The sequence below is a fragment of the Microcebus murinus genome, chromosome 3, assembly GCF_040939455.1.
Source record: "Microcebus murinus isolate Inina chromosome 3, M.murinus_Inina_mat1.0, whole genome shotgun sequence".
Lineage (NCBI taxonomy): Eukaryota > Metazoa > Chordata > Mammalia > Primates > Cheirogaleidae > Microcebus > Microcebus murinus.
Window position 1 is genome coordinate 45,175,770 of NC_134106.1, and position 13,068 is coordinate 45,188,837.

The 13,068-nt window shown below is 38.7% G+C and overlaps 2 protein-coding genes across 2 annotated transcripts in view; both read left to right on the forward strand.

Annotated features, from left to right (window-relative positions):
* Nucleotides 1-13,068, forward strand: part of RPS27A (ribosomal protein S27a) — a 488,879-nt gene that overhangs the window by 156,822 nt on the left and 318,989 nt on the right. The window lies entirely within an intron of this gene.
* The window catches only part of EML6 (EMAP like 6), a 237,896-nt gene that overhangs the window by 148,630 nt on the left and 76,198 nt on the right, over nucleotides 1-13,068 (forward strand). Inside the window, exon 16 of the mRNA XM_012777818.2 lies at nucleotides 5,273-5,366. Within this exon, the coding sequence (XP_012633272.1) occupies nucleotides 5,273-5,366 (94 nt within the window). The remainder of the gene's footprint in view (nucleotides 1-5,272; nucleotides 5,367-13,068) is intronic.

The window sequence follows — 13,068 nt, forward strand, 5'->3', positions numbered from 1 at the left end:
ATAATTCAAAGTTATAAGTATGCAGACTATGTGTATTTTATGCACATTTTTGTGTACCCAGTTAAGTAAGAGAAAAAAATAGAGCTCAAAATAGCATCTGTCACTTGATTTCAAGTGAAAATGTATATAGGTGTATTAGCATATAAACAAAGTGGCAGGAAATGTAGAGTAATATAAAAAGAATTTAATCATTAGGTTATTTCCTCTACAGAATTGATTAATTTTCTGGGTTTTAAATTGAAATAATTAGCTTATGCTATTTAAATGCCTGTAGAGAAAAAGATTAGTAGATCAAAGACGTGAATTATGAGACAAGTTGGTAGCAATAAACTGGTACCCAATAACTTGGTCTCTGTGTTTCAGAGAGCTCACATCTCTTCTGAGCTTATTAGTTTTCTAGAATAAAGAATGAGAAATTAAGTGAGCTTAGAAATCTTTTTCTCACAAGGCAGCCCTTCAGATCATTGTTGGGGTAGAGAAACCAGATACTCTAGAAGAGGTGTGGAAGCTGATTCTGTCACTACTTCTAAGTCCCTTCTTAGGCAAAGAAATAAATTTGCAGATGTGAAATACTTTCTGTATAAAAAGGTTATTTCAGCATTTTAACAATATAGTCTCCATTCCCCAGATAACAATCACCAGGGAAGAGCCCATTTACTCAGCAAATGTGTTCATTTTGATTGTGGGAAAATTACTTTTTTGCCTTATAGGTTAAGTACAATGTTAATATATAAATGGTAAAAAGGAATCTGTTTGATAGTTTTAGAAAGCGTTAATAACAAGGACTATTTAGGAAACACTTTGATGTCTATTGTGTGACTCATCACCATGAACAGTTACATACAGATGAACTGTAGCAGTTGACTGATGTCTGTAATCCCTTTGGTGACTCCTGAAGGTGTGAGCTATGGCTCTTTGGTTTAATTTCGATTGATAGCACTTTGTGTTCTAATAATATAACTTTAGTCTTAAACCCTTGCACCACTTTACAGGCCAAGAACAGAGATCAGAGAGTTGGGTGGCATGGCCTGGGTAAAAGTCAACAGTGGCAGATTCAGGTCCCTTCGCTCTTAGTCCAGCACAAGAGCCATTAGGCCAGGGTTGTCTGCTGGTGGGGGAGGCATGCCAAGCGTTCTCTGCTCCCCATCGTCAGGTCTCCTCCTGCCTCTGCCCTCTGCTGGTGCTGGTGGACTTTTGGCCAGAGAATCATACCCAGAGCACTCAGTGTGCTCACTCACCTCCTGCCTGCGCCCACCAGTGTCTCCAGCATAGAGGCCACCACATGAACAACCCCCGGGGAAGAGAAGAGAGGTGAAGACAGCCCTGAGTCACACACTTATCTAAAGTAGGAGCAGGGGCAACTACACCTGTCTTTTGGAAACTGATGGAAAATGAGTAGCTCTACTGGAAATCCCGAGAGAGGAGACCACTTAGATCTCCTTGTTTAGCCATGTCAACAGGGCATCAGTTATTAGCTACCTGGTGGTCAGTCTTTGTATCTCAGCTCCCTGTAGCCACCCATCTTACGAGTCAGCTCATTTTGGGGGTGTTTTGAGACCTACTGATACTTTGTCTCTTATTAGAGAAATAAATCATCCTGGAAGTATAAAGCAGACAAATGATGTGAAAACTAGACAACAAATAAGCAGTTATACACAGGGATTTGGATCGTTCTTGCCACTTTTCTAAAGCAAACAAAAAGAAGACATTTTTAATTAAGAACCTTGCTTACAACATGATTCTGAATTTTGGATTACGTGGACAAGAAGGAATGAATTTATATTATGTCACTTGATAAGTTCCTTTAACTCTGAATTTATTGTCACTATCTAGGAGGGAAAGGGGTGCCGTCCTTGGCTTTGTGCTTACAGTAAGGAAAGTGCTTCCACATGAATAGAAAACTAGATTAGAAAGAGAAAAGTTCAGCCACATTAATATTTTCTAGCCTTAAATATCATCCACATAATTTTTTAAAACCTTCATGGGCTGATTTTCCACAAGGGCACATCTAAGACTAACTTGATTTCATTGTGTTCGATTCAGAAAACCTATGCATTTTTCACGAGCCCTGAATAGAGGGAGCCAACTCGTAATTGTCTGAATAGAAATTTTCTCTTTTTAATTTGCCCTTTACTGTTGACATTACCTTAGAATTATTTCTGGACTGTGTCACAAACATCCATAATTAATACATACTGTGGCTGGAAAGATTTGAAAGGACATTACTTAGGCTCTAAAAATATTTCTGAAAATCAAAAACTCCAACTAACTGGTCAGGGAACAATAGATTTTCAAAGCTAAGGTCAAGCCTCTACAGGGGGAAGTGAAAACTTAAAAAAAAGAATAAAAGGTAGCCAATTATATTTCCAAGCTGTGTGGTTTGCAGAAATAAGCCGCACCTGCAGAATTCGAGAAAGTCACCATCACAAAGAAGAGATATGGTTCTGGATTTGCAGTTTATCTGTTGCTACCCACAATTAGGATACTCTTTTTTTTTTTTTTTTTTTGGTGTAGAAAAATGATATAACAGAATAAGCTGATGGGGCCTTGAAGAAATTCTAAAAAGAAGCCCCCCTCCCAAAAAAATCACCTAACCCTTAGGCTTTCTTGAGATGGCATAAACTTAAAAAGCTATTATTTAAATGTGTAGACGCTTGCATTCCAAGAAGGACATGTTAAGGTAGCTACACAGACTTCAAAAGAAAACAAGAAATATGGTGTAATTCTATATTACATGAATGCAAAAAGACATTGAACATTTGTGCAGTGTTTTTGAAAGGAATAATACAGCAATTACATTTTTTAAAAATTTTGTTTATACTTGACACATAATTATACATGTTTATGGGGTACAGTGTGATGTTTCAGTACATATATACATGGTACATTGATCAAATCAGGGTAGTTAGAATATTCATTAAACACTTATCATTTCTTTGTATGATAACATTCAAGATCCTCTTTTCTAGCTATCTTGCAGTATATTATACGTTATTATTAGTTACCTCAATATGTAATAGAATATCAGAACTTATTCTTCCTAACTTTGTACCTGTTGACCAACCTTTTCCTATCCCTTCCAAAATTTTTACAGCTATATAACATAGTAGATTCCTTTTCTTTTATGCTATCCATAGGCATATTCCATCTTTATTTTCCTTCTCGTCCTCAATGTCACCAGTATTATCAGCATTCATTGAAAACCAGCTCAGCATGAGGCTCACAAACAAGACATGATAAGATTACTATGAGCCTTAAAAGATTATGAACTAAAAAGGGAGAGAGAAAATACCAATAAAACTAAAATCACCAAACACAGAGGCATGCTAGTAATAGAAACATAACCAGGCCATAATAAAGAGATACGGAAAGAGTACTGTTGTTGGTAATGAACAGGACGTCGTTACTGGTCCCTTCTCTCAAATGCATAAAAAGAGACCTTGCCCAATTCAAAATCTGGTAACATTTAAGCATGAAGGGATATCATTAGTTGTTATTAGAAAGACATAATTTGTTTATAATAATCACTTGGTGGTAACTTAGCCCTTTAGGAAAGTGTTAATGTCTTCATCTAATACTATAGTCTGTTAGCTTATAAGGGCCTATGAACCTTTCAAATCCTTACCTCATACTTAGTGTAGTGGTTGAGGAGGATTTGGTTGGTTAAGGCAGATTCTTCCTTCCTCCTACTCTCCTTTCTGCAGAAAAGAAGGAGCAGATCACCATATTCAGTTGGTTGGAAGAGAGTCTCTGGCACAAGTAGGGGCACTCAAATGGTGGGCATTGGTTAGCAATGAATTGAGGTAGAATTGCCAGATTTAGCCAACAAAAATACAGGAGGCTCAACTAAATTTTATTTTTAGATAAATACTTTTTTGACATAAGTTCCATGCAATATAAGTATAAATATATAGTACAAGTATGAATACCATGTAGGACATAGTTATTACTAAGAAATTATTCATTACTTATCTGAAATTCCAATTTGGCAAGGCTTTATTTTACCTAGAAACCTCAATTTGGGGCCTACCCAGGCCTGTCTTTGAAAATACCAGTTGAGGCTCCAAGTGGACCGGCAGCCCTGAGAGAAGCAGTTTTATCACATACTTGTGTTGCTTTATCCTAGTGGCTGCTCCTCTGTAGTGAGAGAACAGACCCTGATGAACTGAAGTGGGATGAGCTTCATCACTCATCTCCTAGCAACCACACGGCCCGGGGCCTGCTGCTAACCTGGACCTGCCTCTCCTTTGAATCTCGCCTTGTGAGGAGGCAGCAAGGGAAAGGCTTATTGACTGCACCTCTTCTTTTGTTTTGAAAGGGATAAAGCAAATTAACTGTTTTTATTTTAAATTTAATTATACATTTAATATATTTTAATTTGTGGGAAAATAAGCTAAATGTCCAAATTATAGTAATCATTGATAATTATTCTCTTATTGGAGCAATAAATTGTCCTGGAAATGTAAAGCAGGCAAATGATGTGAAGACTAGACAACAAATTAGTAATTATAAATAGGTCTTTAGATTAATCCATTCTCGCCACTTTCCTAAATAATACTTGATTATGGATAATAGTTAATACTAAAGGAAAATGCTCATGGTATAATAGATGAAGAAAGATGATAGGTTGCTCATTGCGAATCTGGTTTTGTTTTTTCAAAGCCCATTGATGTAGAGGAAAGATCAGTAGGATATATATCAAATACAGGGTTAAAAATTTAGAAGATCTAAATTTTTATCCATATTTTCTAAATGTCCTATAACAGGCATATTCTATTTGAAATAGGGAAAATAAGAAATTAAGCTGTTTTAATTCTAAAATCATCTTTTGAAAGACTTTTTGAAGTTAAATTTAGTTTCCATAATGTTCTTATCTTGGAGGGTTAAACTGAACCCAGTTTTTTAGAGCTGAAAATAGACTCATTGTCACAAAGCCAAATGGCTCTTCCAGTAAGTGTCATGAGATTTGTCACAAAATAGACAAGGTTTCTATAACTTACCTGAGAGGTTCCCTCAGAGCCCTGTGTCTCTGATTAGAATGTTGGGTCAGCAATTTACTTGAGCGACCGATTATTGTACATTAGGAAGCTCAGCTGTTACCAGTCATGCATTTCATTTTGTGAGATCCACTTAGTATATGAAATTTCTAATGTATCTGAGCCTAAAGAATATTCTTAAGGTCAATTTCTTGTTCTTCTTTACAGCATATGAAATGTTTGTTTTTTTTCATGGAAGAAATGAGTTATTTGACATTTGTGTTGTTTTCATACAGCCGATGGAAAATGTCTGGTGTCGGTTGGTTTAGACGATTTTCACAGTATTGTGTTTTGGGACTGGAAAAAGGGAGAAAAGATAGCCACGACAAGGTAAGAAGCTGCCGAGATCTCACGGCATCCTGCTGCTATCCTGCTTCAGTAAAGATCAATAGTTTGCATCTTCTGGTAAGATTTCATCTTCAAACTCAGATGAAATTCACATAGAAAGCTTAACACTGAAGTGAAACGGATGGCAGTGTTCCATGGTGCCAGCCTGACTTAAAGCAGTCAACGTTTGTTGTGAGGAATCAGAAAATTCTGAAATTCTTTCCAGAGAGTTAGTCACCACTTCACTTTTACTAATATATGTGTTATCTCTACAAAGCTTTTTATCAACAATAGAAAAGCAGCTTTTCTCAGGCTTGTGCCTGGCCCCCCGGGTTTTTCCTCTGTCTTGGCATCTGGTGAAGGATTGTCAATGTCACCAGAGTCAGAAGCACCATTTGTCATGAGGCTGCGGCGTGCTGGAAAGGAGGCCCCACCGTGTGCATCTGCCACTTGCTTTCAGAGCAGGCAAATTGTTTCCCTAATCTCCTCATCTTATAAATAGACTTTTCAAGACCGACTGCTGTTTATAGACCACCTGTCCTCCCTTACCCCAGCCTCCCTGCCCTGCTGAATCAGCTCTAAGTCTGAACATGACTTTCCACTCCTACTCACGTTGAACTCAGCTGTTTGCCCGGCGCTGGTCAGGGGTCAAAAGAGCTGGCAGCCAGAGCCCAGCGATAGAGTTTGTTGCCCAGGCATGTTGTCGGTGTATCTCTCTGCCAGTCCTTCCCTGCATCACTGAGTCTTATCTTGCAATGTAAAATCCTTTTGAAGTTAATGGCCTTTGAATCCCAATATTCACTTTTTAAATTAACATTTTCCTCTACAATATTAAATAGGAAAAAAGGTTTTTGGCAATTTGGCTTAATGAAGGAAGATCTATAAATTGCTAGAGACCCAGAGAAGCAGCAGATGGAGGCTTGAGGACTCCAGCTGACCGTCTTAGTAGAAAAAGAGAAGCTTTTCTGATGACTGCTGTGGAGATGGAATTCTTGGCAGCAAGTGGCAGCTCATAATCTGCCTGCCCAAGTAGTTATCCTTTTGGTCTCTCTAGTGTCCCTCACTGTTTTACTACTCCTCTCTACTACTCGGATTCAGCTTCTAATCAGAACTCTGTTTTACTCCTAGACTAAAATACTGAATTTTAGTTTAATATTTCTGATAGCATACCATCTGCATTTTACAGATAATCTTAGGGGAAAGCACATGCCTGCGTTTCAAAAGCAACAGAAATGCAATTTTCCTGCTAGAAAACCCTCTGCAGCTGTGGGTGGCTCACCGATTGTGTGCCACAAACATTACTAGAAATGAAAGAAAGATTTTTTAATATCAAAAAAGTATGTATTTTATATGTTTGGTGGATAATGCTACTGTTACTTCATTAACACAAAGATACTTAGTGCCATTATGTTAATAACACAATTTATATTTGGAGTCGTTCCTAACCCTTATGACATGACACATTCCCCAAAATAAGATACCTACAGAATTGTCTTCAGGACATTTTTGCGATTGTGGCATTAACCAGTACTCTTTCAAAGGATGAATATCAAGGGTTGTTAAAGTTCTCTGGAAGAGAATACTAGATTTTATAATAACAAGTAAATAAAAATATGTTTATAAATACTTGCATAATACTAAGAATGATATTGGCTAGGCACGGTGGTTCACATCTGTAATCCTAGCACTCTGGGAGGATGAGGGAAGAGGAGGATCACTTGACATCAGGAACTTGAGACCAGCCTGAGCAAGAGTAAAACCTTGTCTCTGCTAAAAATAGAAAAAATTAGCCAGGAAACTAAAACTAGAAACAAAAAATTAGCCGGGCATGGTGGCACACACCTGTAGTCCCAGCTACTCGGGAGGCTGAGGCAGGAGTATTGCTTGAGCCCAGGAGTTTGAGGTTGCTGTGAGCTAGGCTGAAGCCTGGGGGACAGAGACTCTGTCTCAAAAATAAATAAATCAATCAAGATAAATAAGCAACTAGACAAATAAATAAAAAATCTATTTGTGGCCTTAAGTTAGAGTGCTTAAGTAGATCTTTAAAAACAGGGGCACAAAAGACGTGACAAAGAAGTAATGCTTCACTGATTGGGACCTTCCTGGCTTCCAGGAGTCCTCTTAGCTCCTGAGGGGGCCTGATTCACTCTCAGACGATGGCTGAGCCAGTCTCATACCTCACTTTACTACTGCGTCTCAGTCGTTGCTGGCCTTGCCTCCAGCAAGGCTTCGTGACAAACCTGCTTTTGGCAGCTGTGATGTTCTTGCAAGGTGGCGGCTCTGCAGCAGCACCGGCGCGGCACACGGGCGGTGGCCGTGGCGGCATTGCCGGCTGTGCTGCCGGTGCCCGTGCTAATGTGTGCCAGCTGCACACACTGCCCCGCATTCGTGAAATGTCTAATGGACCTGCTCTTTATCAGCTTAGAGAAATGAGAGAGATTCGGGATTGGTACATAAAAATCTTACTGCAAGAGCTCTGTGAGACTGGATCCAATCTGTCCGAACAATTTCCTTGCTGCTTTGCTAATTTTAATAAGTGATTTCAGTTGCCCCCATTACAAATGGGCTTTTTAGTCTTTATTTTTTCTTTTAAAGGTTATTCAAATTTTGGTCTAATGTACATGTATAACCCATTTAAAAACCAAGGCCAATCTCCTCCAAGGGTAGTTAAATGGCCTGACATCAGTGTGAGTGGGGCAGAATAATGAGACAGTTAAGCAGGGTGTTCATGTTCCTTTACCCAGACGTGCATTACTGCAGTGTGGTGACGTGGGGACCAATGACTAATTATCATGAGTTTCAGCAGGAGGCATCTTGGTGCAAAGTACCATTACCAAGGTGCCTAACAAGAAAATTTTCAACATTAATCTGAACTAATTTTGCTATTATAAAGTGTAGGAACGAAACGTGGGCCCACATGTAGCATGTATATAGAACTTCAGCGCAGGCATTTCTGTATTAGCTTCATCTCTTGACCTACTTTGGGTCCCTGTCCTTATGTACATTTAATGAATATGATAGAGCCTCCTGCATACTATGTTGGCACCTTCTTTCTCATTTTCTTTTTTAAAAACGTGTCTCTTATTTTAAAATAACACTTATTCTTTCGATGTTTTCAAAATAATATACAATCATTATAGAATAGTTAGAAAACACAGAAAAGCACCAAGAAGAAAATGAAAATCATCTTTTTAATTCTACTACCCAGACATAGCTGTGGTTAACATTTTAGCATATTTTTTAGCATATATTCTTCTTGTATTTTTCTTCATTTTTATTCATTTATATGGGATATTGTACAGTCGCTCTATAACTGGCTTTTGTATTTATCACTCACCAGTATATCATCTGTCTTCTAATTTATGCCACCTGGCTTAATTCTATGTTAGTATTCTATATTTTAAGCCATTTAAAAATCTTTTTTTGGAGATAGGGTATAAATCATTCAGTCTTCCTGTTACGGGTTACTGTCACAGAAAGGAAACAAAATCTTGCACAGGACTGCTGGGCCTCTCTGCAGATGAAAGGGTTCTGAGTGGAAAGCATGGAAGACAAGTCACCCCTGTGCCGCTGCCTGGGATTCCAGAAGAGGCACCTTCCTTCCCTCTTCCTCTGCGCTTGCTGATAGGTGTATGTGGCCTTACGGTGAATTAATGTGACCAAGGCATGAGGAATTCTCCAATATTAGGACACCAGCACAGGCTTCTGACACCTTATTCTTTCAGTCTAGAGCCTGAAACTCTTTACATTTTGTTTTTCTTACACACACACACACACACACACACACACACACACACACACACACACACACGTAGGCTTCTCCCTACAAATTTAACAAGTGTCGAAAAGAAAGATATCCTATCCAGTCCATGATGTTTATTTGGCGAAGTCTTTTTTTTTTTTTTTTTTTTTGAGACAGAGTCTCAGTTTGTTGCCCAGGCTAGAGTGAGTGCCATGGTGTCAGCCTAGCTCACAGCAACCTCAAACTCCTGGGCTCAACCAATCCTGCTGCCTCAGCCTCCCTAGTAGCTGGGACTACGGGCATGTGCCACCATGCCTGGCTAATTTTTTTTCTATATGTATTAGTTGGCCAATTAATTTCTTTGTATTTCTAGTAGAGACGGGGTCTCGCCCTTGCTCAGGCTAGTTTTGAACTCCTGACCTCAAGCAATCCGCCCGCCTCAGCGTGCTAGAATTACAGGCGTGAGCCACTGCGCCCGGTCCCAGGTTCTGTATTTGGATATTGACATTAGCTAAACATTTTCATGAGCCAGTTTAGAACTTTTACCTCAACGGAAACAACATTGGTGTTTTTATGGCACTAAGAAATTAGATGAAAAACTAAGAAGTTCCCTCAAAAAAGATTTTTCTAAATGTTTGCATAGATGTAAGCAAGCAAAACAATTTCCTCTTATCTCTAGGAAATATAATGTGTTGTATCTGTTCTTAATTTTCATTCTGGTTTTCTCCAGCCTCTTCTCTCTAAAGTGTATATTAATGGTTTAGAATCTGTGGGGATTTTCCTCCAATCAAGAAATCTTTAGATGCTTAATGCCTTTTATGGTTATCTGGTTCATGTCTCCTCTTGATGTTAAGCAAATTTTCTCTTTTCTTTTATCTAAAACTTTCTCTCTGTCCTCATTGTTCCTGGTATGTCCAGTGATGTTTTATGGATCTAGTGTCCATGTTCACTTTTAACTTTCAAAGAGACAGGGAGAGAGCCCCCAAATCAGTTCCCTTTCTTTTCCCTGCCTCTCCCTGTGGGTCAGGAGACACCCTGTTCTTTTCTTTAAACTTTTTATTTGGAAATTTTAAAAGTTACACGAAAGTGGAGGGAATAGGATGAGTCCCCTGTCCCATCTCCCAGCCACTGCAATGATCAGCATTCTACAAACTGGGTAAACCTCTCCCCGCTCACTTTTTGGCAGGAATACTTTAAAGAAAATGCAAGACATTGTCATTTGAACTGTATGTACTTTCTTAGGCATTTCTAACTGAAAAGGAATATTTTTAAAGCCACCATGCCATTATTACAACTGACTCAAATAACAGTAATTTACTGGTTTCATCTGTTATCCAATTCATAATCAAACATTTCTGATTGTTTCAAGGATGAGAGTTGGTTTGTTCAAGTCAGTATCTAAACAAGGCCCTTATGCTGTATTGAGTTGTTATAGCTCTTAAGCCTCTTTGATTTTGTAGCATTTCCCATGGACCTTTTTAATGCCATACATGCAGTAGGTTGTTTGACCTCTAGAATGTTGCACATTCTGGACTTAATTCTTCATGAAATCATTTCATGCTTTTCCCTGAATTTCCTGTAAATGGTAATTAGGCTTGATTAGATTCACATACAGTCTTTAAAAATGGTTTTATTGGCCGGGCGCGGTGGCTCACGCCTGTAATCCTAGCTCTCTGGGAGGCCGAGGCGGGCGGATTGCTCGAGGTCAGGAGTTCGAAACCAGCCTGAGCAAGAGCGAGACCCCGTCTCTACTATAAATAGAAAGAAATTAATTGGCCAACTAATATATACAAAAAATTAGCCGGGCATGGTGGCAAATGCCTGTAGTCCCAGCTACTTGGGAGGCTGAGGCAGGAGGATTGCTTGAGCCAGGAGTTTGAGGTTGCTGTGAGCTAGGCTGACGCCACGGCACTCACTCTAGCCTGGGCAACAGAGTGAGACTCTGTCTCAAAAAAAAAAAAAAAAAAAAATGGTTTTATTGATAAATCACATATGTCAACCTAAAGGAAAAAACTGAGGCAAAATTAAGAGAGTTTATTTGGGCCAAGTTTAAGGACTGCAACCTGGAAGCATAGATTCAAGTTGCCCTCAATGTATGCTCCAGGTAGCAATGATTACAAGTGGGAATTTTTTTTTTTTTATGTTGTCCTACCTACTAAGGAGAGGAGAGAGAGGTAAGCTAAATGAAAGCAGGAAATTTGTCTTTTTTGCTGCTTTGTCTGCACTTAGAACAGTGTCTGTCATAAAGTAGATAAAAATATTTGTTGAACGACCAGATATCTACCTGTTGGGGCCAGCTTTATATATATGTTTGTTAAAAATTATTACTGCATGAATGAATATGGAAAGTTATAACCTACTGGGTATGGAGCAAGGGGTTATAGCCCTTCTGACATCTTAAAGATGACATATTCCTTCTTTTTTTTTTTTTTTTTTTTTTGAGACAGAGTCTTGCTTTGTTTCCCAGGCTAGAGTGAGTGCCGTGGCATCAGCCTAGCTCACAGCAACCTCAAACTCCTGGGCTCAAGCGATCCTGCTGCCTCAGCCTCTCTAGTAGCTGGGACTACAGGCATGCGCCACCATGCCCGGCTAATTTTTTCTATATGTATTATTTGGCCAGTTAATTTCTTTCTATTTTATAGTAGAGACGGGGTCTCGCTCTTGCTCAGGCTGGTTTCGAACTCCTGACCTCAAGCAATCCGCCCGCCTCGGCCTCCCAGAGTGCTAGGATTACAGGTGTGAGCCACCGCGCCTGGCCAGCATATTCCTTCTATGATTATTGTTATATACACTCTTTTTATTATCAGTAGGCTTTTAATCCTTGCATGATTGTTACAAAATTGAGCTTGAACATGTTTAGTGACGGTACCTTCAAGTTTGCCGTGGTGGCACTGTTTCAAATTGCATTTTTTTTTATTTCAGGAAATTATGAGAGTACAAACATTTTGGTTATATTTTATATCTTTGCCTCTGCCTAGCAAGGGTTAGAGGTATGTTCCTCCCTTCCACGATGCCACAGTGCTCACCGCATCCCTCAGTTGTGAGTTTTTAAAGGAAAAGAAGAGGCAGGTCCTATGCTGTATATCAAAAATTTACTGAACATAACCAAGCTATTATTGACTGTACATTGTTCTTCACATCACAAATTCCAGAAACATGAAATAGTAAGTGAGGCAGCTTGTCAGGAACAAAATGCCTGTAAACAGTTCCCCGCTTCTGGGGGGGGTGGGTGGAGGTGGGGGTCAGGGGACTGAAATCTCTCTGGGCCTGGTAAATTTTGCATACCTCACATAGCTCACCCTGCTCTGAGCTGTTTTTGTTTTTTTTTAACGTATGATACAAATCTCCCATTTAAAGTCTACAGTATAGTGTTTTTTAGCATATTTACAGAGTTTGCAATTATTACCACTATCTAATTGCAGAACAATTTCATCCCCAAAGGAAACCTCATATCTGTTATCACTAATCTGCTTTCCATCTATGGATTTGCCTATTCTGAATATTTCCGATAAGTGGAATTACATAATATGTACAATGTGAGGTCCTTTTTGACTGCCTTCTTTCACTTAGCATAATTTTTTAATGTTCATCTATGTCATAGTATGTATCAACACCTCATTCCTTTTTATCACTGAGTAATACTTCATTGTATAGATATCACATTTTATTCATTAATTGATGGATATTAAGGTTGTTCCCACTTTTTAGTTGCTGTGAATAATGTTGCTATGAACGCTTGTTCACAAGGTTTTGATACATGTTGATTCTGTATTTAATTTTATGTACTGCAGCTTTACTAAAGTATCTTGTTTATAGTCATTTTTAAACTATTTTCTTTTAAATTTTTCTAGACATATAATCAGATCATCTGCAAATAGAACTAGTTTTACCTCTCCCTTTGCAGCTCTTCTGCCTTTTGTTTTTAAGATCTTATCTACTTGGCATTAGTAAATATGTTCAATA